This window comes from Apodemus sylvaticus, chromosome 8 (genome assembly GCF_947179515.1).
Source record: "Apodemus sylvaticus chromosome 8, mApoSyl1.1, whole genome shotgun sequence".
Taxonomy (NCBI): Eukaryota; Metazoa; Chordata; class Mammalia; order Rodentia; family Muridae; genus Apodemus; species Apodemus sylvaticus.
In genome coordinates this window covers 64,771,766-64,799,204 of record NC_067479.1, presented here as the reverse complement: position 1 = coordinate 64,799,204, position 27,439 = coordinate 64,771,766, and the positions used below count along the sequence as shown (strand labels likewise).

Here is a 27,439-nt window from a genome sequence, read left to right as displayed (position 1 = left end):
GGTTAGGGTTAGGGTTAGGGTTAGGTTAGGGTTAGGGTTAGGGTTAGGGTTAGGGTGAGGGTTAGGGTGACGGTGAGGGTTAGGGTTAGGGTTAGGGTTAGGGTTATGGCTAGGGTTAGGGTTAGGGCTAGGGTTAGGGCTATGTCTAGGGCTAGGGCTAGGGTTAGGGTTAGGGTTAGGGTTAGGACTAGGGTTAGGGTTAGGGTTAGAAATGGGGTAAATGTACCCCAAGCTTTATCAGCATCCTGCAGGCCTTCTGGGAGCAGCCTCTTCAGGAACCAGATTCACTCATTCCTTGACACTGAGTGCCCCAATCCCTACTATGTGAAGGCTAAGAAAAAGCTCAGAGCCTGTGCTGCCTGCATGGAGTTCAGCTCGCCTCTCAGGACTTCTGTCACTCACACTTCTCTCTGCAAGCAAATATCCCCTCCCAACACAGAGAGGACACCCTGCTCTGGAAACTCTGTGAAGTGTGTTTCAGCAATGCTAACACCAACAGAGGCTATAATTGAACAAGTTTACTCTTATCTCTCCACTTAAAATCTAGCTAAAAAGACTAGACACTTAGTGATTGTAGAGATTGTACTGAGTCTGGGCCCTTCTAAACAAGCACTCTCATGGGGATATACCTCCTGGATGTAAACATTTTTATTAATCCATCTTTCTATTTTTGTAACTCCTGGCTCATAAATGATCATTATATGTAATAACAATAAATAGAAATAATATGTTTTATACTGAGTAAACACTTATACCTTATATAAAAATACAAGTAAATGTGTGTGTGAGAAATGATGCCTTATGTCTAGACAGGATTTTTAGTGATTAAAAACATTACATCAAAGCAGTTCATATTGATTGAACATTTGCTTTAAAATTACCCAAAACAATTGTCCCACAATAAAAGCCCTGACTTTTCGATTTGATAAATACTGACTTGCTCTGCCCTCTCTCATGGTCCTCTTAAGCTTTCGGCTCTAAGTAATTCCCAAATGGAGAGACACTTAATTGGCTCATTATGTTTATTGATGTTCTAGTTTGGTTTTCCTCTGCAAGGGAGTATGAAAAAAGCTGAGTATCTAGAATTGTAATTTAGTGTCAGACTTTACTCGGTTATTAGGGAAGGCTGCCGTGAGCAATTTCTGATCATTGTAGACAACCCCCCTCCCGGGTTATTAAAGCCATTATAATCATGAAAACAGTTCCCCGCTGGCTGGTGCACAGCTAAGCCTCCAAACTGCTCTCCAGACTGCCGTTTTCATTCCTCTTTGACCCAGACACTACTACAGTTCCTCAAGGAGAGTTTGTCTAAGCTCCCCGTCTACCACCACTGCTGGCTCTGTGCTCTCACTGCGGCCTCTGGGTCACAGCGAAGCACCTCTCCAGGCAGAGAGCGTGGCCATTTGGTTTCCTCCATTTTGCCATCTGGGATTGAGGTTCTGTGATCTGTACTGAGTCACTGTTCTTCCCTAACCTGAACTCGAGAGCTCACCCACGGTGTGCGCTTCTATCAGGAAATAGAAGAAAAATAACCGTTAAGCAAGTAGAGATTTATTATTCTGCATCATTAAAATGAATGCAGCCTAGGAGGCAGTGCGGATCTGCAGAGCACTTTCAGTCATCTGCAGCACCGGGCGCAGCCCTTGGCTCCATCCTAAAGGCTGCCTGAGACTTACAGTATGGCTATCGCCACCACAACCGTCCTCCTCATCCTTATTCTCAACAAGAAAAAAAGAAGAGGCAGGCCAAAGTGTTACTACAGTTTTTAGGGTCGAAGCTTGGCAGCCCAAACAAAACAGGCTTGGCTACCCATCCTCAATTCATCAATTAGAAGACACAGGTGACAATGGAAAGTGGAGAGAAGGGCTTGTTTGTTTGTTTGTTTTCCACTGTGGAACAAGGAAGCCCAAGTAGTTAAAACAGAGGCCCGAACCTTGTTGGACATCAGTGGAGGAGAGGCCCTTGGGCCTGAGGTTAGTTGATGCCACACTATGGGGGAATGCCAGGGTGGGAGGTTGGAAGTTGGTGTGGTAAGGGCACACATTCCTCTTAGAGGCAGGGGAGGGGGCATGGGATAGGGGTTTCTGAAGGGGAGACCTGGAAAAGGGAAAACATTTGAAATGTAAATAAAGAAAATAGCCCATTTAAAAAAAAAACCCAGAGGCCAGAAATAAACATACCCTAGCAGTCTGGGCCAGTGTGTGGTTCTGCCCATCACTGTCTTGGCTCCAAGGTCTCCCTTCATGGTTATAGGAACTGTTCAGGCTTTCTTCCTGGGGAGCAAATTCCTCCTCTAGCACCAGGCCTCAGCCTCTCTCTCTCTGCAGCAGAAGCCTGGGGAGTCCTAAGCTCTTGCGCACTGTCATGTCAATAGTTCCCATAACCAGGGAACTATTGAGCGACACTTCCAGCCCCAGTCCTTGCTTTGAAAGTTTCCCAAGACATGGCCTAGTAATTTTCTTATGCTTTGAGCCAGATCTTTGACAAACATTTATTTCTAGTCCCCAGGGCTCAGCAGCCCTTTCCTCAGAGTGAAGAATACTGGTGAGTCACACAGCTGGTCTGCGTCAGCTCAGCACCTCGCCTGCCTGACTAGTTCCTAACCAGGAACATAAATCTTGTCCCACCCACATGCAGAAGGCCCCTTGGGCAGTCACTGAAAGAGAGTGCACTTTCTGGAAACACTTTTTAAAATTAAGTCTAAAGTCTACCGTGGAAAATACAAGTATCACCATGGTGCAATATGCTCTTCCAAGTGGATGGTTAAAACCACATCTCCCATGACCACGATAATCAAACTCAAAGGGAAGAGTAGGGACAGGGTGACAACTGTGTCATTGTCCTGAAGGTTCTGTTGTGCATGAGGACCGGGTATGGTCCCCCTGTAAGATCAGTGGGTTCAATTCCTGCTGTATACATGTGTAGGGAGACACAAGGACAGCCTGAGCTTCTTTGCTCTCTTTGACCTCAGAATGAAAATCTGAGGAAATAAACATGTGTGGGCCTGTGGTGTTCACTCCACTGTCCCATTGTCAGGGCTGAAAGAATCAACCCTGAGTGAAAAAAAAAAGAAATAAAAAAGGAGAAAATAACTGCATCCAGGTAAGGTGGATGAGAAGGTTTATTATAGATAAAAGGGAGAATACGAGCAAGAGGCAGAGGCAAAGACAAAGGCAGAGACGCCTGGAAGAGTCCATAGTAAACATGACCTTGAGCCAGGCCATGTGAGCAGAGGGGAAAAGGGAGGGGGGAGAACGAGGAGACCGAGAGGCCAAAGGGATAAAAAGGACCAGCATAGCCAAAATGGCTAGATCATACAGGGACCAGGAGCTGGGGGAAGGACAGCCCAGCCCCCTGGCCTGGAGGGTACGGCCTACAACAGGGACTGAGGAATGCTGGGTGATGTCTTAAATAGGCACCTCAGCTACTTGTCTTGAGTTTGAGACCTAACATCACAGCCCTTTTGTTGACAATAAATGATAAAGGTGATGTAATCTTTTCTATGACTACTTCCTGCTGACACTGTGATACTGCTGTTGTTAAAGTTAGACTACTACAATTAGTCAGTCAACAACACCAAAGATCTGAGAAGAATAAATTATAGCAGGATGTATAATCTAAATGGCCTACATATCAATTAAAATGACAGAGATTTATCCACTACCTAGACAGCTGCCTTAGGCTCCCATGGCCTCAATGGCTTTGTTGGGGGCTTTGTTTGTTAGTCAGTTCACAGTGGTCACACAGGACAGACACCATTCAGTCTCCATCTCCCAAACAGAGAAGCAGCATCGGCCTTCAGCTGCCAGACCAAGAAGACCTGAGAGACTTTCATGTGCAGAAGGAACTTAGGGCGACTGAGCTTCCTATGACCAGGCTGAGTGCAATAGTCAACCCAACAGTGTCCACAGTCTGGACACAGCCCTGGCAGCAGGCAAGACGTGGAGAAGTTTCATCCAGTGGTCAGCGTGACTACAGATGAGGAGGAATTATCACATTCCACCCTTCTCCCTTCGAAACCATAGGGTTCCTGCTGGAGTTGGCATTTCTGTCTATTGGGGGAAGCTTTTTCATTAACTATTTTAAACGGCACAATCAGCAGATCTCTGAAGAGTCTGAGGGTTACAATCTATTAAGCATACCCGAGTTAAACAAACTTCAATAGTTTTAAACATATACAGGAGGCTAAATGAAGCTTGTCACTAAATGAATTATACATTAACAGCTTTTATAAGATTAGGAGTTTACAGCTTGATCCCTGTTAAGTTTGAACCTTAAAATTTTGAGTTGAAGATTTAATTGAAGATCTTTTGGCATCAAAATAAAAATTTAGACCATAAACGTAGTAAACTTGAAATCATAAATAGTCCATAGAGAAGCTGGGAGCTCTTCTTTCCTGGCCCTTTATAGTGCACCATTACAGAATATTGCAACTTCTCGTATGACTCAGCTTTATCTACATAGCAGAAGCTTAACAACGTGAGCAGGCAAAGGGGCTGCACATATATTACTGTGACCCTGCATAGACCTCCGGAACTTATAAATCTTATTTATCAAATATGCCTTATCAGAAATACATTGGTTTTTATTTAAAATGTTTAGTAACCTGGTGTTGAAAACAGTTGGCAAAGACATAAACAATTAGATATATGTCTCTATGTTAGCTTTTGTTGACCTGAGTATATCTTTATAACCCTAGGAATTTATCATCATACAAAAATCCATACCAATCCAAAATATTTTAGAGAACTACTGTTGCTTCCTTAGTCTAAGAGGAGATACAAGGATCGACCAAAGGTTCAGCTGGACTAAGAAGACTTACAAGTGTCACCTTAGTCGGTTTATACCATGTAATTATCTTATGAGGGTGGAGTCACATGGCGTGTACCCTTTAACCTCAGTAAAGATGGCTGCTAGCCATGTGATTGGTATTTAAAATATTTGTTTGGGTTTTTATTTGGGGGGTTTTATTTTGGGGTTTATTTTGACGATCTATTTTTTAAAACAAGAATTGAATCCCAATTACATATACAGTATATTTTAAACAAGGATTGAATAATATATTAGTAAGTTGTAGCAATTAGGATTACCTATGTATAGATTTTTAGCTATAGGCCTTTTGTTATAAGTTTTAAAACACAATTCGTTACAGATTTTTATAGATTTTTTTTAACCTCATCCAATGAACTTACAAATCCTGAGATAGAGTTTACAACATAGTTTGAAGAGAGTTTTTAAAAGCAGAGCACAGAGAGATCATAGAGGGAAGAGTTTTAAGCATGGGAAGTAGAACCTTAGATAAGAAACCTTAGGAAGAGCAGAGCAGAGTGCATTTAGATATGATGTTTGGGGATCATTTGTTCATACAGTGGCAGATGGTGTTATGATTTGTGAGAACTTGGAAATCAAGGGTGCCAAATTTTGGTCATTGATCTGTCTTGATGCCAAGCTGTTTATAGTCCAAGGAAGAGAGAGAGAGGGTTGCAAAACAAAATTCTGCTGGGGAGAATTTCTATAAGCTCCAAGAAGGAGGAGCGGGGGAGAGGGACAAGGAGAGGGAGGGAGGGAGAGAGAGAAACAGACAGACAGACAGACAGAGAGGAGATCACACCTAGTGGCCCCAGACAGGCTTGGGCTTGGCTGCTGGAAGAGCTCTTCTGGAGGGAGGAGAGGCTGAAGAAGAGACAGAGCAGGCAGCTCCAATGGGGAAGAGAAACTTTGGGAGGGAGCTGAGAGAGGGTGGGGCTGCAAAGCGCCATGGAAGCCACCAGCCCTGGGACTTCAGGCAGCCCTAGGGGGAGGGAGACAAAGAAAGGGTCATGGGGGGGAGGAGGCAAGAGAGAGGCTGAGGTGGATAAAGTGTTACTTCTCACAACAATATTTATGGTGGGAGGATGTCCCCAAGATGAAAGGGAAACTTGTCAGAGAGGAAAAGGTTCCAAATCACAGATGTCTGTCCCTGTGACTGGGGCCAGTGGAGGCGAGAGGCATGTTTTTTCTAGTGGTAGACAAAGCAGGCAGCTCTAAGGTGAGCTATCCAGGAGCGGGGCACATGGGCACAGTAGGATTCTGGAACTAGAGAGATGGAGAGGGGAAAGATGGAATCTAGAATTTGGGGTCAAATTTGCTGGCTGGCAGGAGACAGCAGAAAGAAACATACATAGGAAAGTCAAATCAGCAGCTTAGTTCAGAGGCCACGTTACCAGTCCCAGGTTTGGCACCAGATAAACAAAATGAGTGCAGTGAAGAAACCAAAATAGCCTCTCTGTGGGTGAAAAGACAAACTTTTATTCCAAACTGCCAAGGCTATCTCTCTGGAAAGCCTCTTGGGAAAAACATTTCCAGGGTTAAGGAAACAGGTGCCCAGGAGGGGAGGCATCTGTGCGCTGGGTTGGAGAGCTTTGACATGTGTGACAGATTCTTGTGGGGAGCCTAGGATTGAAGAAGTTAGAAACTAACATAGTCCTTGATGGGATAATGGACACCACAGGCATGTCACCAGAAGACCCATAGGTCCCTTTTGCCAGAGAGAAGGAGAGTGATTTATTTTAGTATGTAGGGACCATTTTCTCAACCCCCCCCCAACCCCCAAGGGAATGCTGGCTTTTGTCTATGCCTTTGGGACTTTTGGAAAAGGAATTTCTTGGGACTAGACAAACCTCAGCTTCTCCTTACTATTGGCCACCTGCAAGTCAAAGATTGCAAGAGATCAGGACCAGAGGCAAAGACTACTTTTTAAAAACTACCTTTATTGGAGGTGCTTGGTTCTGTGCAGGCTTGATGCTCCAGAGAAAAGGGATACTAGAGGGGTAAGGTGGGGGTGAGTGGGTGGGTGGGGAGCACTCTCTTAGAGACAAAGGGGAGGGAGTGGGATGTTCATGGACGGGAGACCAGGAAGGTGGATAACATTTGAAATGTAAACAAATAAAACGATTAATAAAATTTAAATAAATAAATAAAACTCCACTCGTTGTCCATGTCTGAGAGCAGGAAGATGGATCCTCTGGACACGCCTTTTCTTTATGATGCTGGACTCCTGCTTACACTCACATCTTATGATGCCATTCAGCCATGGAAGGCGCATCGCTGAGAGGCTGCTCTAACGTGTGGCTTCAGTGAATTTTTCCCAGCTATAAATGGTTCTTTTGCCCTTTATATGTTGATGGAGAAAGCCGGGCTGTCTCTCAGGCTTTCTGAAGAGCTCAGCGCACTGTGGCTCTCATAGCATTTCCCTGAGATAAAGGAAGAGGAATTCCATTCACTCTCAGAATCTTAAACTGGGTTTCCAGAACGCTGGTGAGATCATCAAGCCACAAGGCCCGATTTGCATTCTTAAGTGGTTTGAATAAAAGGGGCAAATTTTACAAACAGGATGAAAGGAAAACAGTAATTATGCTAAGAAAAAAAATAAGTGTGTCATGTAATGCTCCTGAGATCTGATCCTGTATGATTAGATATTTCCATCCAGATATAGATTATAATCACACTTGAAAATTACTCTTAGAGGGTACGAGGAGCTTAAAATTTACTTTTTGGGGGAGCATGTGACATCTCTTAAGGATCTCTAATCCCAGGAACAGATCTCTAATCCCATGTAGGAAACAAAGAATTAACCAGCTATATTCAGGACCCTCCGATTTGAGAACGTCCTGCTGGTTATCTCCTGTTGACATCTCCGGAGATTCTGCTTCCCTTTCAATTCCAGGATACTTAGGGAAGCCTCAGGGATCAGCAGGTTACACTGGCTATGTTCGTGATCCCTGCTGCCTGTTGGAGTGAAGTGAGCTCACTGTGTCTTAATCACTAGCTTAACTGGCCCTTGAAAGAGCAGATGGCAGAGCTGAAGCTGCGCAGGAGCTCCACGCACAATCTGCAGTGAGGTTTTCATTTTCTTCCTGTTTATTAGAGGTGATCACTTATTGCCAGATTTGTCTTCCTTTAGAGCCATTTTTGTTGTGTCACTCTCTCAAAAGAAAGATCGTTGTTTTAGGAAAATTAACTCTGATGTATTTGGAAACATCGCAATCATGTTTCTCTTCTGTTTCTAACACATGATTATGAATCTCAGGACATACCTAACTACAACAGAGTCCTTCTTTTGCCTTCCTCCCAAAAGCAAAGGCCTCACTCACACTGAGGGAAGAAGAATCCACTGGAGGCAATGGGAGGCAGCTCTTCCCATGCCCTACACATCCGGCCTTCATGTAGCCAGCATGGCTTCAACTTTGGAGACATTTGTTGTGTTCCTGGACCTTCCTGTTAGGAATGGAGTCATTTAGTGGCTAATAGCTAGCACTCTGATATATCTGGGTCCTCCAACGATTCCAGCGGAAGCTTAGCCACAGCCAGCAGGTTGAGGTTGCCTATGTGATCCCACATTTTATCAGCTTTGCAAAAATGCTGGTCAAAGCCTGGAAGAAAATAAGCAGTTACCGCCCTGGGGATCTGCTGCCTTCGTCAGACGCAGAGTGTCCCCACCTGAAGTTGCTTAGTGGGAGCTTGAGGAGCCCTGACACCGTCCAGTGACTTATGCACATGTTTCCTGGGCTTGAACTCTATGCTTTGTGGTTCTCTGGTTTTCAGAATGTCTGCTTGGAAAATGTGCTCACTGGATAGCTACTTGGATTATGTTATCGAACTTTTAAAAATAAGTAATTTCATTCCCCCACTAAGAATGGTTTTCTTTAAAATTCAGACCACATCCCTTGTATGTTGGAGTTCATTCTGACAAACGGCAGCAGCATTTACAATGAGGGAAGTGGCTAGGGACACCTCTGAGATAAGGAAGCACAGCCTCAAGCATCTGCATACCACACTGTGGTCCGATGGTGTAGAGCTCCTATTCTCTTTGCATGGGAGATGAAAGCTAGACGGTATTGCTGTTTGACAACTGACAAGAAAAAGTGTATCAGGAAATCAAAGGGTCAAGACCCTGCCACACAGACAGCCCCTCTGGTGTGATGCTATGCTCAGATCTGATTTTAAAAGTACAGTGGAATCCTTCTGGCTTCAAAAATAGGAGAAATGACTTTAAAGTTTTCATTTTGAACTAACTGCAACTATACAAAATTTCTACCAAAGAAAAAGAATGAAAACGGAGCCAGACTCTCTTGCTTAACTTTTCCCAAGTGGCCCCTCAGGAATACATGGCCTCTTCCACCGCTGTCAGGACCCTAAGAGGGCCACAAAGGAGAGTAGCTGATAGTACTCGCAGCTGTCCTTGATGTGACTATGACATTTCTCATTTTAAAAATAATTTTTTATTTTATTTTTTTTATTTACATTGCAAATGATTTCCCCTTTTCTGGGTCCCCACTCCCCACAAGTCCCATAAGCCCTCTTCCGTCCCCCTATTCTTCCATCCACCCCTTCCCACTTCCCTGTTCTGGAATTCCCCTATACTCTTGCACTGAGTCTTTCCAGAACCAGCGGCCACTCCTCCATTCTTTTTGGACATCATTTAATTTGTGGATTATGTCCTGGGTATTCAAAGTTTCTAGGCTAATATCCTAAAAATAATTTTATTGTACGAATCGCTCATAGCCATTGGGATTTTTTGTTGTTGTTTATTTTGTTTTGTTTAAAGTCAGACAATGCAAATTAAAACCTAGACTCCCACCCAGAAAATCCATTATGTGTCATTTGATGTCTTCCTTTGTATATTTTAATGACATCTATATTATTATAAATACTTTTATTAGAATGGCAGAGACAGACAGACAGATGTCTTATTCTCTCACTATTATTTCCTCATTGTAAATGACTGTGTCTCCGGAAACATCCTCCCAGAGCAGTCTGAGCACCCAGACAGTATTTATTTCCTTGCGTGTGTCTTGGCACAGTCACCAGACCCTGCGGGTTTGCTCCACTTTCACCATTATAAACATGTTCACCAGGGACATCCTTCTAAACAACCTGTGTGCATCCATTATGAAGAGGGCGAACTCCTACAGGTAGAAGTATTGAGATAAACACGTGCTTTTGTAAAGCCCACCACCTTTTCTTCTCCACTGAGGACCGTTTCACTCTTCCACAGACACCGAAGAATAACCAGATATCCCGTGAGCACTGTGACATAATATGCAAAAGGGAGAGATACAGGAAAAGGTAATGCATATAGGCACTGTGTACAGGCAGTGAGCAGAAGTGCTCTGTGGAGTAGCTAGCTGATAGAGGAGACTCTTGAGGGGTGGAGCTCCTCGTGTTGAAGCCTTTTCTATTCCAGTCATTTAAAGTGTGGCCTAATTCCCTCTTAGTCTCAGGCAGCAGTAGTAGCCATAAGACCATCGGGTAATGAACAGGCTTCGTGAGAAGCTGTCTCTACTGTTGCCTGCAGTTCCTGGTCTGCACCCCTAAGGCTGCCTTTATCACCTGATGCTCTAGCAGATCAGGACTTGGGGAATGTTCACAAAGTCCCCAGGTCAGATCTGAAGAGGCTCAGACCTGTAAGCCTCCTTCCCCACTTTCTGCATATTTGTTAAATGTGTTTTGTACAGCAAGGTGGTTATAGGTGGAGAGAAAGGACCAGTCTTTCTTCATCTCCTCTTTTATTTTTATCTCACCGTAACACCTCTGGCATCATCCACCAATTCCTGAACCAAGTGAGGCTGAGTCGTTTAACCTGTACAGGGAAGAATAGCATTCATTCATGTCATTGTTGTTGTTGTTGTTGTTGTTGTTGTGAGCCTTTCAACTGTGGGTCTTTCTCTGCACTTCTATAGTTATTCTACTGTTGCCTCAGGCTTGAGGATAGAGAGGATTACATGAACGGGAGTCGCATGTCATGGTGGAGAAGGTGGAGGTCTTTCTGTGAGATGGCTGCATAGAGAGTCGCCCCGTGGTTTATAAACCTTGGGAGTATAGTGCCGCGGGAGGGAACACCTCAACGGACCCTGCCAAGGTGTTCCCCTGGGGAATCAGCCATGCGACAGACCTAACAGGAAGGTTTATTGGTGGGGTGGGAGGGAGACCAGGGAAAGGAGTGGAGGCAGAGAAAGGAGAGGGACAGAGAAAGAGGGGAAGAGGCCAGCCTGGACATGTGGGGAAGAACAGGGCAGGAAGAGGGGATGAGCAGAGAGAGAAGAGACAGAGACAGAGACAAAGAGATTGAGAGCAAACGTCCTTCTTTTACTCAAGCCAGGCTAGCAAGCTGTTGCTAGGTAACCGCTGGGCGGAGCCTAGAGGAATTGCTAACAATGGTCAATGGCCAGCCCCACAGCACTACTATTGGAGTCCTTCAGACCATTTCCTCTGCAGTAAGTTCAAACAAACAAACAAACAAACTTCAGAATGTTGATTCTTGGGTTTTTCTCTTCCTAAAGCAATAAACCCAGGGATTTGCAGATGTGGGGTCTTGAAATAGTAGAAAAATTATGGGAAAGGGAAATCTGCATCCTTGCATTTCATCCTCCCCATACTTTGGAACTAAGCATCCCCCATGGGTATTTTCCTAAGTCTGTATGTCTGTCTTTCTTGTTCAATTATATGGTACTGAGTCCCAAGGACAAGGATGGGCAATTGTGCATGAGTGTAACACATCCCCCACAGGCGCATGGTTCCCATCTAGTGACAATGTTTTCTGAGGTTGTGAGACCTTTAAGGCAGAGAGCTGTAGAGGCAGGGGATATACTTCAGCACAGATCCAGCCTGGGCTCTCTGTTTGCTGATCCACCAAGATGTGAGCTCAGCCTCTCAAGCTCCACCCAACACATATAGGAATCACTCTCCCTCTAAGAACTCCATCACGCCTCCCTCAGCATGCGGAACTCCACCCGTACAGTCCGTGAAGTCTGGTTTCTGACAGTCATCCTGGCACAGCGACCGGAAGTGAGTATGCACCTGTCTCTTCTTTTGAATCTTTAGGGCTTTGGCAGGATTCGGCACTTTGGAGCTAGGGGACACTGCGGTGACAGAAACCAGAAGTGTAGGCTGGAGGTGTTCACTCTACTTCTAGACTAGTCCACCTGGGAAAATGGCCCAGCCTTGTCTGTTAGCAAACATCCAGATGAAATGTCACAGTTGTCTTTAGTTTATATCTGTCCAAGCAGCTTTCCCTTCAAGAGAGCCTGAAGTGTGTAGGGACACTTGGGACAAGAGAGCATGACAGTGCCATCCTAAAGCTGCCAAAATGCTTGACTCTTCCTCTGACTTTTAGGCCAAAACAAATCTCCAAGCTCCTTTTCCCATGTTTCTATGTTGATCAGGGGCAAGGACAGCACAGGGTCACAGCTCTGGTGTCCTGTACAACACAGGCTCATATCTCTGGTGTCCTGTGCAGCACAGGGTCACAGCTCTGGTGTCCTGTGCAGGCAGACAGTGTGTACTTCACTAGTGTGCACATGGTGTCTTGCCTTTGAACAGTTAGAATAGCAATTTCACCGATTGCTTAACACCCGTCAGAACAAATCACTTTTCAGAGAAACCTTCAGTAGTAGAATTGTGAAGATCCTGTCCCTAGCATCCTGTAACACTGGGAGGCCTGGAGTTTTAAGACCATGAGTTTAGTGATGGCTACATCTCTCTTTTGTCTGTTTTGTTGCAATAGGCTTATTTGATTTTCTGAAACTAGATGGATTTTTAATTCTGGACGTGTTGTTTCCACAGCCTGCTGCCACATTCTCAAATCTGTAAGATTATATTAAGAGCACAACTTTCTTGGGATGCCTTTGCTATAGGGGACTATGACAAGCCTTTCACGTGCTTTAAAAAAGAATTGAAATCTCTGAGCAAAAGGAAGGCTTTGGTGTGCCTGGTCTCATAGGGAGTGGCGTCATTAGGAGGTGTGGCCTTGTTGGAGTAGGTGTCACCTTGCTGGAGGAAGTATGCTACTGGGGTTGGGCTTTGGGACTTCAAATGCTCAAGTCAGGTCCACGGTCACTCTGTCTTCCTGCTGCCTGCCAATATAGAACTGTCAGCTACCTCTCCAGCTCCATGTCTGCCTGTTTGCCACCATGACAGCAATGGCTGACCCTCTGAACCTGTAAGCCAGTCCCAGTTAAATGCTCCCCTTTGTAAGAGCTGCTGTAGCCATGGTGTCTCTTCATAGCAATAGAACCCTAACTAAGAGAGGCTACAATGCCACAGACTCACCAGTGTCTTAAAGCAGAAGTTTTATACAGCGGGGTCTTAGTGTATCACTGGGCAGAGAACACTGGTAGGCAGAGACTGACGACCCTTCTCAGAAGCTTTCAAAACACTGCAGTTAGCTGCTCTAGCGTTTGTTTCTAGTTGTGCTCATCTCTCCTCAGACTAATTAATGGCTCTCTCAGAATCCCTGTCAGGCTATGCCCAGCTCACATTTCCTTTCTCGCTGTTCAGTGGCTGTCTTTGGCCTTCTCCCCTTCCCCTGGGGTGTTTCATAACCGAAGGGGCTCAGAAACACATTTAAGGTAAAATGGAAGCCTGTGTCATACAAGCTGCCTGGCTTTGTGCTGTCTGCCTTACTGGTGAGTTCTTTTTTCTTAATAACGCCCCGGTTGCAGAAGAGCTCTGTGTAGAAGTCCAGGCCCTTGACATTGTCTCTGTACAAATGCTGAAGACTGAGCGAGCCCCAGTGGCCTGTAGCAAAGGCCTGTTGTTCACAAAAGCCTGAAGGGCCCAGAGAGCACAAAGATTCCTTATTGTTCTGCAGAGTGAAAATCCAGGTTCCAGCTTAACCACTGCAGGCTGGATTCGGTCTGAGCTGCAGGGAGTTGTAGGACGGACACCTAGGGAGGAGCCACACTATTTACACTGCACAAGCCCCTGGGAATTGCCCACCATCGCCTCCCTGCCGATCTTATTATTGAAATTATAAAATTACTGGTAATTGGGGAAATCTGAGATTTATCTTAAATATTGGTAGCTTAAGGGAATTGTTAATGATTTTCTCATTAAGTCAGAGATGCAAATAATTTTCTTTTTAAAATATGCTAAAAGCAAAGAATGCAGCTTATTCATTAAATTCTGGAGGGAAGGCTCTCCCAGGGAGGGACCTGCACCTCTTTCTGATGCTGCTTAGTAGGGGAGCACGGCCTTCTATGGAGTCTGTGTTCCTTGTTATTGGAATCTTTCCCTCCTGCCTTCCAGTCTGCCTTCCAGTCTGTTCCTGGTTCAATGTCATCCTGTGCCCTGGAAGTCTATTGCATGTCTAATCTGTGTTGTCTACTACTGGTTACACGCATCTAGTTGACAGTCACACCCATGCCTGAGCAGTTCACTGGCGCGGTGAGGCTTTAGAGAGGCAAACAGAGATTCAGTCACTCTCCTGAGCCTTTCCTAAGATCAACAGCCCACAGAGCTGGCAGTGTGAGCCTCCTGAGTGCTCAGAGTACTGGGGTATTTATTGGTAGATATTTTGGCACTGGAAGGATGCTGAGTGGTTTGTTCAGTTGTTAGGACTTGGTTCTGGCTGTTGCTGTGGATAGCCGCCTCTTCCTAGATGCACACAAAACTCATGTTTGCTAAGTAAAGTAGCTGTCACTGTCTGTGTCACTTGTCATTGTGTCTCCTCCCAGAAGAGTAGATGCTCTCTGAAGGCTAAGTCTAGCTTACTTTCCATTATATAGTACCAGGCACATAATAGGTGCTCAATAAGCATTCCTAGGTTAAATAAATGGTTGCAAATGGATTGTCCCTCATCCTTGACAAAGTGAGGATGCATGGGATCCGCTGTTGTTCAAAAGTTCAGGAGAGCCTATCTGTTTATCATGCGCTAAGATGGCTCCAGTCACTCTGGAAGTAGGAAGTAGTTATCCCCCAGTACCAGAAGGTAGGTACTATGGAAACTTCCAGTTTATCAGTTCCAAGAGGTGGATAATGCAGCAGCAACCAGATGGTGTTGAGTTAGAGCAAGCAAGGCTGGCATGTGGCCCTGGCTCGGAGAGAAAAGTGTGAGGGTCCCTATGCAAGTAGCATGGAGACAGCCAAGTGTCTATCATCTATCATCCCAAAGTCTATCAACAAGCAGAAAGCTCCCGGGCCCTGCCCTATCTTCCTTAGCACAAAAGTGCCACGTGAACTGGTCAATGGAATCGTAGCAGGATCATGCACTCAGTGAGCTAAGGAAGCTGGAGAGAAAGTCAAAGGCCCCAGCCAAGGAAACTAAGGCTTAGGTCAATGATAGATTTATGAGGTGACAACATAGTTGTTAAGTGACTGGGATCACTGAGGTGTCTATTTAACAAATCAAAGTGCACCTGGCCTCCAGGCTCTCCCAGCATCCCTCAGTCCCTACCTGTTACAGGGTATAGCCCCTTCCCCCAGAGGCTCTTCCCTATAGAATCCAGACATTTTTGGTTACCCTTTCTCTATGCTCTCCTCTCTGTCCCTCCTCTGCATATTCCCTCTTCCTCTCCCCACTCTAACTCTCTCCCTCTCCCTCTCCCTCTCCCTCTCCCTCTCCCTCTCCCTCTCCCTCTCCCTCTCCCTCTCCCTCTCCCTCTCCCTCTCCCTCTCCCTCTCCCTCTCCCTCTCCCTCTCTCTCTCCGCCCTCTCCCTCTCCCTCTCTGCCCTCTCCCTCTCCCTCTTCTCCCTCTCCCTCTCCCTCTCCCCCCTCTCCCTCTCCCTCTCCCTCTCCCTCTTCTCTCTCCCCCTCTCCCCCTCTCCCTCTCCCTCTTCTCCCTCTCCCTCTCCCTCTCTCCCCTCTCCCTCTCCCTCTTCTCTCTCCTCCTCTCCCCCTCTCCCTCTCCCTCTTCTCCCTCTCCCTCTCCCTCTCCCCCCTCTCCCTCTCCCTCTCCCCCCTCTCCTTCTCCCTCTTCTCCCTCTCCCTTTCCCCCCTCTCCCTCTCCCTCTCCTCCCTCTCCCTCTCCCCCCTCTCCCTCTCCCCCCTCTCCCTCTTCTCCCTCTCCCTCTCCCTCTTCTCCCTCTCCCTCTTCTCCCTCTCCCTCTCCCTCTCTTCCCTCTCCCTCTTCTCCCTCTCCCTCTTCTCCCTCTCCCTCTTCTCCCTCTCCCTCTCCCCCCTCTTCCTCTCCCTCTTCTCCCTCTCCCTCTTCTCCCTCTCCCTCTCCCCCCTCTCCCTCTCCCTCTTCTCCCTCTCCCTCTCTTCCCTCTCCCTCTTCTCCCTCTCCCTCTTCTCCCTCTCCCTCTTCTCCCTCTCCCTCTCCCCCCTCTTCCTCTCCCTCTTCTCCCTCTCCCTCTTCTCCCTCTCCCTCTCCCCCCTCTCCCTCTCCCTCTTCTCCCTCTCCCTCTTCTCCCTCTCCCCCCTCTCCCTCTCCCTCTTCTCCCTCTCCCTCTTCTCCCTCTCCCCCCTCTCCCTCTCCCTCTTCTCCCTCTCCCTCTTCTCCCTCTCCCTCTTCCTCTCCTCCCTCTCCCCCTCTCCTCCCTCTCCCCTCCTCCCTCTCCCTCTCCCTCCCCCTCCCCCCCACCTCTCCCTCTACCTCTCCCTCTCCTCCTCTCTGCATGGCAACTTTACTGACCTCATCCTCAGAGACTGGTGAAACCGCCCTAGAGCTGCCCACAATAAACCTGCACTTATGCTTTCCCTTCAGCTTGCACTGGCTTATCAATCATCGGGAAAACCAGTTATCAATAGTGACTGGGGAGACTTTGGGTCCAGGTAGCCCTTGCTCCCTCTAGCCAGAGGCCCTTGAGCAGCTCTGCATTTTAGCCACAAAATTGGAAAGATACACCCCTAGCATTTTGTTTCCAAGATTAAATGAGATCATACAAAGGCTTTAGGATAGTAGTTGGCAAACAGTAAGCACTTAATAAATGTTTGGGTTATCTAATTTCTTGTCTTGAGTTTATGCAGTAAAAAGAAAGCTGAGCATCTAAAGGATAGAAAAACTGTAGGGCGTGTAGGAAGCCGAGGCTGGCTGCACGTCCTTCCTCGGGGAAGGCCTAGCCTCACCTCTGCCTTCTGTAACATATGAGCTGCCCCACGGTATCAGGAGAAACTCTAATCCTGTAACCGCAGGAGGAGCCCTCCTCTTTTTTTGGAGACTTGAGCTAACTGAAAGCAGCTCCTGTCCCTGAGGCAGCTTGCAGCCTCTCTGGAGGCATGGGGTGGGGGTAGGTGGTCATTGTGGGGTTGCTTTTGCTGTGCTGTGCCATGATGGAAGAGGTGCTCTGTGGAGTCAGAAAATAGACGAGATAAAGGCAGAGCACACCCTGGTGCAGCCTCTCTGCTCCTCCAGGGAAGTCCAGGGACTTGCCATGACCATTAATTATGCACGTTTTCTCTTCGGTCCCTCAAATACTTGGTTTCCTGCTCAGTGCTACAGAGATGCGTGTGTAACCCCAGTGCCCGACAACTGTTTTAGAGCTGTGTTCAGGCTCACTCGCAGAGAACACCAGCAAGCACCCATGTGTTCCCCAGGGCTGGGCTGGGGCAGTACTCCAGCCTCTCCTGGGTCCAAAAGGCGATGCAGGCTCTGGTCTTGTCTTGCACCTGCTCCATCTTGACTACAATGCTTTTCAGCCCAGCTCACTTTCCCAGGCCAGACAGCCTGCCCTTTGCGGAGCTGTAAACACTCCGCTGTCCAGACAGGCCTCAGCCTCTGTTCCTGCTCTCTAGGAAACCTTTATGTGGTGGCAGGAGATAGCATAAGGCTGGGGGCCCTGGCTACTCTAGGAGCTTTGGGAAATCTAGCTCCCTCTCCCTGGCTTCTTCATGCCCAGACTCTCCTGTCTGCCTGTGGGCTTTCTGGAAATGTCTGCTCTGTTTTTATCTCCTGGGTACCACCACCTGTGGCTCTGGCCTGTGGTGCCTTCTGGACCATTGTGAGATATAAAGACTTAGGTGTGAGCCAAGAGGGAGGTGGTTTCTGGTGTGCTTGTCCTCAGAAGGGACCTGGAGCCAGAGGAAAGAAATGCAAATAAGTATCTTGGACACAAAGCTGGTGGCCAGGAAGGGGCCGCAGAGAGGAGGAGGGGAGGATGGGATCAGCATGGCCAGACGCGGGCAAACCTATGCTAGGATGCAGGCACAGCAGAAACGGGTTTCAGAGGCTCCCAGGTCTCTATGCCAGAGCCTCTGCCTCTGCCTCTGCCTCTGTCTCTGCCTCTGCCTCTGCCTCTGCCTCTGCCTCTGCCTCTGCCTCTGCCTCTCTACCTCTCTGCCTCTCTGCCTCTGCCTCTGCCTCTCTGCCTCTCTGCCTCTGCCTCTGCCTCTGCCTCTGCCTCTGCCTCTGCCTCTGCCTCTGCCTCTGCCTCTGCCTCTCTCTCTCTGCCTCTCTGCCTCTCTGCCTCTCTGCCTCTCTGCCTCTCTGCCTCTCTGCCCCTCTGCCCCTCTGCCCCTCTGCCCCTCTGCCTCTGCCTCTCTTCTTCTCTGCCTCTTTGTCTCTCTGCCTCTGCTGCTCTTGGCAGGGAACTGGCTTCAGTGTCTTGATTTTCTTTTTAAAATGCAGGCCGTGAGCTCAGCCACTTCAAGGGTTGAGCTGGGACTAAATGAGCTCTGTACTCAAACCTTTAGAAAGAACTCCTATTAGCTTGCTCACTGCCGGCCTCTGGCTGTGTGTGCACCCTGGGAGGGGTCTGGATCTTAAAGGAGCCACCTCATTTCTCTGACAAGTTCTTTACCCAGCATCCCTTCTGCTTCATCTAATCCTGTTTTCCTGACGGAAGCCATCTGTAATGCCTTGGCCAAACTTACCTTGTCCAAAACCAAGTGTTTAGCAAAGTTATGTGTCTCTGGAGTTAGGAGTTCAAGGCATCTTGCAGAAGGATGTGGAGCCTTCTTTTGGAGAGCTGCGCCTGGAGGAAGGGGCTGCTTCCACTTGAGCTGCACTGCTGCTGAGGTGATGCCAACATATAAGGAAATGTAAGGAAGCCAGCCAGGCAGACGGGGTGAGCCCCAAAGCTGCCAGAATAACCCTGTGCCTGCTCTCTAAACAATCGTGATGGATTTTCATAATTCAAATCTGGATGGAAAGCCACACATCAGATAACCACACAAGTGCAAGACATTATCTAAATCTGCCCACCCTGCCCCATCCCTCTTATATTTGGTAAAGGTGAAGGCGGCCACCCTTGACAAGCTGAGTTTGAGTCCTGGGACCCAGACGGTAGAAGGCGAGAACAGATTCCAGCATGTCGTCCTCTGGACTTCACCTCCCACACAAACGAAGTTTAAAAAGATGCTCCAGTGTTTATAGTTTCTATAGGCAGCCCTAACTTCTTGATAACCCCCACCCCAAGATGCAATTCTGTTTCATTAATTCTAAACACATACTGCATTTGGGCTTACAATTTTATATCTGCATTCCCCACTTAAATCATGAAAGTCTCACCTGCGGCTATGGTTATGTAAAAAGCTGCAGGCTGTGGTGACACGGGCTGTACACCACATACCTCTAAGAGAGCACTGTTCATTGGGAGTCTTCCTAAACAGACTCCCTAGCAATTCACACATATCAACTGCTCATACGCTGTGAGCGAATGTGAGAACAGTGAACCGGACTACTCCCCAGTCAGATAACAGAGATGAGAAGTCCAGGCAAGTTTTGACCTAACATTAGTAAAGCCCTCCTTCGACCCTTGACTCCAGCTACATACATAGCAGAAGATGGCCTTTTCAGACATCAGTGAGAGGAGAGGCCATTGGTCCTGTGAAGGCTTGATGTCCCAGTGTAGGGGAATGCCAGGACAGGAAAGTGGGAGTGGGTGGGTTGGTGAGCAGGGGGAGGGGGAATGGGATTGGGGCGTTGGAGGGGAAAAGAGGATAGGGGACACCATTTGACATGTAAATAAAGCAAATATCTAATAAATAAAAAAAAAACTAAAGCGCTCCTTCAGCTGGCGTATGTGTAAAGTGGCTTGTGGGCCCACTGGGGCTTCCGAGTCAAGAGTCATGACTTTCCTTATTTAGAAGAAACATGCAACCTGATGGACAATCAAGGTTTTCCTAACACTGCCCAACACAGAAAGCAACAGCTCCCCCTCCTCTCTAAAACTTGAAATCACAAACTCTAGGATCATGAATTCCACTGATAAGTCTCTTCCTGCAGGAGCAATCTGTAACGTTACTGTTTGTCTTAGTGGAATAATTATCGCTTCATACACTCACCCATCCATCCACTCACTCATACACACACACACATCCATCCACTCACCCACCCATCCATGCATCTACTTCCCACCCATTCATCCACTCATGCACCCATTTATCCACATATTCATCCATCCACTCAATCATTATCCCACCTATCCATCCATCTACTCACCCACCCATCTGTTCATCCATCCATCCATCCATCCATCCATCCATCTACTCACCCACCCATCCATCCATCCATCCATCTACTCACCCACCCATCCATCCATCCATCCATCCATCCATCTACTCACCCACCCATCCATCCATCCATCCATCCATCCATCTACTCACCCACCCATCTGTCCATCCATTCATTCATTCCTATGTGCTCCCAGGTGAGCTCTCTGTGGAGGAGGCACAGGACCCTTTCCTGGTGAGCATCCACATCATCGCCGACCCAGGGGAGTCACAGCCACTGCAGGAAGCCATCGACAAGGTTTTGGCATGGGTTCACCCTGATCTCCCACTGTTTCGAGTGTCTGAGCGGCGCACAGTCAGGCGAAGGCGGAAGTCTCCCAAGGGTGCACAGCCGGCGCTCGCAGTGGTGCTGTTCCTGCAGGAGGAGTACGGAGAGGAGCAGATCCTACAGGTGCACAAGGTGCTGCAGCGGCCACCCTGGCGCCACCACCACACAGAGCGAGTGCATGGCCGCTTCATACCCTACCTGCCTTGCAGTCAGGACTTCTTCACTTTGGCTCCTGGGACTCCGCTGTGGGCAATCAGGCCGGTGCACTATGGCAAGGAAATCGTACGCTTCACTATCTACTGTCGCCATAACAGCTATGCTGACAGCCTCCGCTTCTATGAGCTGATCTTGCGCCGGAGTCCCAGCCAGCGGAAAGCAGACTTCTGCATCTTCCCCATCTTCTCCAATCTGGATGTGGACATTCAATTCTCCCTGAAAAGACTACCCTGCGACCAGAAGCCAGTGCCCACCGACTCCTCTGTGCTGGAGTTCCGAGTGAAGGACATCGGGCAGCTGGTACCACTCCTTCCAAACCCCTGCAGCCCTATCAGCGAAGGGCGCTGGCAGACCGAGGACCACGATGGCAACAAGATCCTTCTGCAGGTACAGAGGTCGTCTGACGTCTGTCTGTCTGTTTGTCTGCAAGCTTGTTTTGCTGGAAAGCCGTGTAGACGTTACACAGCCGAGTTAGGGCAAAGATTAGCCTGATGGCCAAGTCCATTCTAGACAAGTAGGGTATCCCACACTCCGATCCAGAGCAGAGGTTTAAAGATCTCCCTGCCCCTGGTTCTTTTAGTATCCCTGCAGTGTTGCAGGTCTCTGTAGACACATGAGCAGTTCTTCCAGGTGTCGCCCTAGGCTGAGCACTCCTGACCCTCATGGCGCTCTTGGGGTGGAAGCACACAGGCTTCTCACCTGGGGAACTTGCTGATAAAGAGCCCTTAATTTGATCTTCCACACACCAGGGCGATTTCTCAAGTATAGTCTCCACTTTTACAAGAGAAGCCCAGGGCTCTGACAGTTGTGCCAAGTCTGTAGACAAGATTATGGATTTCTTCCCCCTCCCCCTCCACCTGTCCCTCCCCCTCCCCTTCTGCTTTCCACGATTGCTGCCACAGGAGGTTGTTACGATCAGTGATCTATTAGGTGACCCCAGGGTCACCTAGAGATGACTGCGGTTTATAGGACCTCCTTGATTTTCAGACTTCCTTTTGAAGAATGTGGCTCTGCTATTAAAATAAACTAAACGCTCACCTTTGCTTTCTAATCTTTGAAATGTGAGAAAAACAATTCTGCATCTGAACACTGACAAATTTCTATGCAAAGTATAACAGTCACCCCAGTAAAAGTTAAGGAAATACAGAGGGTCATATGTGTCCTGGAGGGCCCAGGTAGAGGTGATGACTGTAATGAATTGTCTTGATTCTTCTAATAGTGCAAAGGAAAGAACAGTGTACAAGGCTTGGCCTGAGCCTGCCTCACAGGAAACTCTAAAAGGATGTCAAAGGTGACCCACACATTTCGCTGACTAGAAAGTCTATATGGGTGCGTGCTTTTGGAGATGAGGAATTGTTAAAAAAGAAAGAAAAAAGATTCTCATCTTGGGACTGAGGAAGGTAGACCTTCTCTCTAAGCCAGTTAAGCAGCATCATGTTAATACCATAGGTAGGGGCAACACAGCACCTCCCAGCTTTGGGGATGGTTACTATTTACCTACAAAGAACAGCCTCCCAGGCTGACAGGAGCCACACTCCTGTTCATCTCTTTAAGTTACTTTCCAGAGTAAAAATTTATATTTCAGTCTTTAACAAAATTAAGATATTCAGGTCACAAAGGGGAAGGGCACTGAGGGACATCCTTTTTATTTTATACCCAGTTCTCTTTCTTTTTTTTACTTGTTTGTTTGGTTTGGTTTAGTTACCAAGTATTCCTACATTCATTACATTTCTCAATGCTGGGAGAGGCAGCAAGTTAAGAGAGGAAGAACTTATTTGGGCTCATGGTGTAAAGAGTATACACAGCCTTGACTTGGTGTGTCAGGGAGGGCGTGGCCCCAGGAAGCTTGAAGCTCTGGCCAGAGGCTGGGGCTTCCCACTCACATCTCAGCAGATCAGGAAGAGCCTAGAAATGGCGGCCCTCAGGTGTCTCTCTCCTGCTTCTCTTTTTGTTTAGCATGGGAGCCCCGCACAGACAAATGGCGCCATCCACACTCAGAGTGAGTCTTTCATCCTCAGTTAAACCTGCCTAGAAGGAATCTCACAGACACCTCCTCAGGCCTGAGCAGGCATTTCTCAAGGCAATCAAGTTGACAGTCAAAATTAGACATTGTAGTTCCCTAACACTCTTGTCAGATATACTTTTTAAGATAAAGTTTTGAACCGTGGATGTAGTCATATGCTGTAGAAAACCTTGATCAGTGGATGTAGTTATGTGCTGTAGAAAGCCCTGACCACATAGGTCTTCAGCTGCCTTCTTCAGACTGAGATCACATTTAGCTTCTCCCCTCCTCCACTGTGCCCAGACTCTGTGTCACAGCCTCTTCCTCCGCTGTAGCTCTTTTAGAGGAGAGGGACTGTTTGCTTTTGGTTTTTCTATAAACAACTCAGCCCCTTCCTGAACTCTATATTTCTCAAGAGGAGAAGGTATCTAGTTAAAGCAAGGTCCAGAATGGCTATGGTATCTTCTTTTTGCATACTCATAAATGGATACCACATTTTTTAAAAGATGCCTGATAAATATATATAATTAACAAGGAGAATAATAGCAACCAGATACAGAAGAATTTGAAATAAAGAGTAATGTTGACGTGGGTCCAAGCCTTTGCCACTCTTCTGAAGGACCCAAGTTTGGTTCATAGGATCTATGTCGCATGGTTCACAACCACTTGTAAGTCCAGTTCCTGTGAATTCCACACCTGATCTCTCAGGAGAACCCTCGCACTTGTGCACCGACTCATGACAGACGCACACATAAACATAAATAAAAATGCATCCTTCCAAGATGTAGAAAGCAAAGCACCCTGACACAAACAGTTGCTACCTGTCAAAACGAGCTTCAAGGAAGAGTCCTGAGAATGTCTTCTCTGAGAAACACAGTCACACACACAGTAGCTACTTTAGTCACTTACATTCAGCCTGGACGCTGATGAGATGCTCAATCCCAAAGTGCTAATCCAGCACAGCACCAACAACTGTCACTAACCCTCACAGCATTGTATCACACAAGCCTAACTTTAGCCAGACTCAGACAGTGCATAGGGTGCCTTTCTCAATGCCATGCCCTGTGACCTCTGAATGCAGGCAGACAGAAGTCACTGCTTTAGTGAGATTGACTTCTGCAGTGGAGGCAAATAACAAAAAAAGAAATGTAACAAAAGTTATAGAGTATGTTAGGAGGTACAGGGTTGGGGGGATTCCACCGAGCTTCTAAAACTTCCATTGTGAGTTTGATCCCATTCAGAAAAGCAGTGTTTATTAGTCTGACAGCATCTGAGAGTTTTCAGTTAGCTCTAGCCAAGCAAGGACTGTCCTTGTATATGCTAAGACATACACCAAAAACTTTGGAAACGTGGATAAACTTCCTTTGGGACAAAATGATAGTGTATATCTTTCAAATTTGCTTTTACACCTTTGCATAGTCTATATTACACAAAATACAGTCTTTTGAAAATTCCAAGATGCAGGCCATTTTTGTCTGAACCAGGTGTATTGCTTAACTGAAATCTTTGTGGCGAGAATAATGAGTGAGCGTTACAGATGTCCGTAGCTGCTTCGGCTGCTACAGAGGAGGATAACTTACTGAGAAGCAGCATAAGTGCCTGGGGCTGCCAGGCCAGGCTGCGCCATAGTCGCTGTCTGACGCCGCCCGTTTCCTTACCTTTCTAAAACACTAGGTTGCACAGGTTTCTTGTTCTATATATTCCATGTAAATAAGATGGTTTTCAGTGTTCCCGTTCTCTGAATGGGTGGCATTCATGTAAATGAACTACATAATTTAGCTGTTTATGAGATACTGCTTCTTTTGAAGCATTTAAGTGGAGGTTGAGGACCAGAGTGAAGTGTCCCCTTCCGTGACAGGTGCTGTTCAGTTCTATAGTTTGCCAAGACGTACCCTGCCCAGAAGGCTGTGGCTGAAAGTCCCTCTACCCCATGCACAGCTATACCTGATACACCATGTTGGACTGACCCAGTCCAGCCTCCTTAACTGTCGCTTATATACTGTGCTGGGCAGAGGGCTGACCCGGTCCAGCCTTCTTGGCTGTAGCTGATGCACCCAGTAGCTTCCCTGGATGTACCTGATATAGCTTGTAGAATGTTTGCCTGAGGGCTGCCTCAGTGTGGCTTCCCTGCCTGTGGCTGGTGTATTCAGGTTGTCTGTACACCTGACATCACATAAACATTAGAAACTAGAATTTGGAAACAAAAGTTACTCTCCTTTCTGGTGGCTAAAAACCCCACATGCAAAACTTGGGATCAGACAACAGCTGTATTTTCCACCGGGGAGGAAAAACTGTCTCACTTTGAGTGCACAGGCCAGGCTCTCGCCTGTAGAGAGGAGACTAGAGAATTGAAAGACAAGGTCTCATATAGCCCAGTATCCCCACGGGTTCAGAAGTTTGTCTGCAATCTCACAGCTATAGGTATCTCTTCCGTGTATTAACTACTTTTGTCATGGCTGTGACAAAAATCCCTGACAAGAAGCAACTTGTCAGGGAAAAGAGGTTTTCTTCTTACAGTTCAAGGTGCTACAGTCCACAGTCATGGGTGACACAAGCGGGAAGCAGCAGGTGACATTGCCTCGGGAAGCAGAGAATGAACAGGAAGGGGGTGCGGCTATCAAACCTAGAAACCCTCCCCCAGTGGCCCCCTCTGTTCGAAGAGGCTTCACCTCCTAGATGTTTTTTGTAAGGGAGACCAAGTAAGTGTTGAAGTCCACGAGCCCATGGGAGACATTTCCCAGCCAAAACCCAATGTTCTGTACAACTGGAATTTAACCTCAAGTAAGTGAATTCCCCCTTTGCCGTGGTGCATGTGGGCTTGTTCTTCATAACCAAAGGAGGAGTCCACTGGTCTCCATCTTTGTCAGAACTAGCTATAAGAAAGGAGGGATGGTTGGGATTACAAATATGCATGGGCCTGGCCTGGACACTCACTGCAGGTTAAAAGGTGGTCTCTATGGAAAAGATAACAGTGTATTATATTACCCTATAATGTGGTCTATTCATGAGGAAAGTCTTACAAACTGTTTGCCTCCACCTCAGGCACATTAAATGACTGTGGGTATAGACCACCAACCACTTGGTCATCTAATCCAGCCAGGAAGGCTCTTAGTAAAAGCAAATACTCTGTTAGCCCGGCTCGCCTCAGCCATGTATGCCACTCACCCGTGACCTTATAAAGTTTAAAGACATTAGGGAACAACCCTTCAAAGTCAAGTGTGTTTATTATATTATAATTATAAAATTATAAATTATAAAAATATTTAAAATTTTTATTTACTTTCATTTTGTGTGTTTTAGTATTTACCTGCATGTATGTCTGTGCACTCCAGGTGTGAGTGCCCAAGGATACCAGAGGGACCCTCGACCTAACACTCTCAGCTTTCCTGAGACTAGAGTTACAGCCAACTGTGAGCTGCCATGTGGGTGCTGGGACTTGAACCTGGGTCCTGGAAAAGCACCCAGTGCTCTAAACTACTAAGCTATATCTTTAGCCCCATGAAGTGTTTTGCCTGTTTTAAAAAAATATTTATGTATATGAGTATTCTATTTGCATGTATGCCTGCATGACAGAAGAGAGCATCAGATCCTATTATATATGGTTGTGAATCACCGTATGGTTGCTAAGACTTGAACTCGGGACATCTGGAAGAGCAGCTAGTGCTCATAACCACTGAGCTGTCTCTTCAGCCCCAGTGTTCTATTATAGAATTCTAAAAAACAAATGTTCTCTAAAAGAAAAATAGCCATTCCCAATGTGTGACTCAATAGACGATAAAACTCACCTATTGGACAAATCTGTATTGGTCATAAGGAGTACAGGTTCCCAGAGTCTAGTCAGTTATCACTGAACACAATTCTCCTGTTCAATGTGAGATACTGGGTTGTTTTAGAGAGAAATAATGTGTGTGTGTGTTATATTTATATGTGTGTGCATGTATGTGCATGTGTGTATATATGTGCATAATATATATGTATGTTTTATATATATATATATATATATATATATATATATATATATATATATATATATATATATATATATAACTGGTAAATTGCCATGTGTTGTTTGAATTTACTTAGAAACTGACAGCAGAGATGATATTTGGCTCTCCCATCTCAGACCCTAGCATCTTTGCCTCAGACTGTCCTCCCAAGCTGCCATCATGAGTGCTGCTGACCCCTGACTCTGGCAAGGATAAAGGAGAATAACCAAACAGCCCACAATGAAGGCAGTGTGCCCTGAGAACACCTGAGTATTCCCAATAGAGATAATCATTATTTATCTCATAGTATGGAGATTTCTACAGCAACAAACAGCTAACGGAATGCTCAGTCACAGGGAGGGGAAAGGGCCCCTCCACCTAAAACAGTATCTCTGCCTAACTTCACACCACACTCTTCATGGGACTTTCTTGATTGAGGTCTGATGGGTGTTAAAAGCATCAATTTAATAATTTTTGCTATATGTCTGCTGCTTCTCTCTATTTGCTACTTAGACTCACCGCAAAACTCAAACCACAGTTGTGCTAAATGGCTCTACACATACTATACAATGGTATGGAGACCATAGGGTTGACCTTGGACCTTTCACAGCCTTTTAGTCTAATGGCATGTAAACAGATAATGCTAATCTATTACATTATCCTGTGTGTTAATTTGGCTCTGCTTTCTTTAATTGAGGTGGTGCTGCACAGCGCTATCCTGTAAGCCACACTACCATCTTAAGCTGTGTCTGCTT

At 46.6% G+C, this 27,439-nt stretch overlaps 1 protein-coding gene across 1 annotated transcript in view; it reads left to right on the top strand.

Annotated features, from left to right (window-relative positions):
- Window positions 1–27,439, top strand: part of Fam124a (family with sequence similarity 124 member A) — a 57,440-nt gene that overhangs the window by 14,648 nt on the left and 15,353 nt on the right. The window contains exon 3 of the mRNA XM_052191235.1: window positions 20,350–21,083. Coding sequence (XP_052047195.1) covers window positions 20,350–21,083 — 734 coding nt within the window. The remainder of the gene's footprint in view (window positions 1–20,349; window positions 21,084–27,439) is intronic.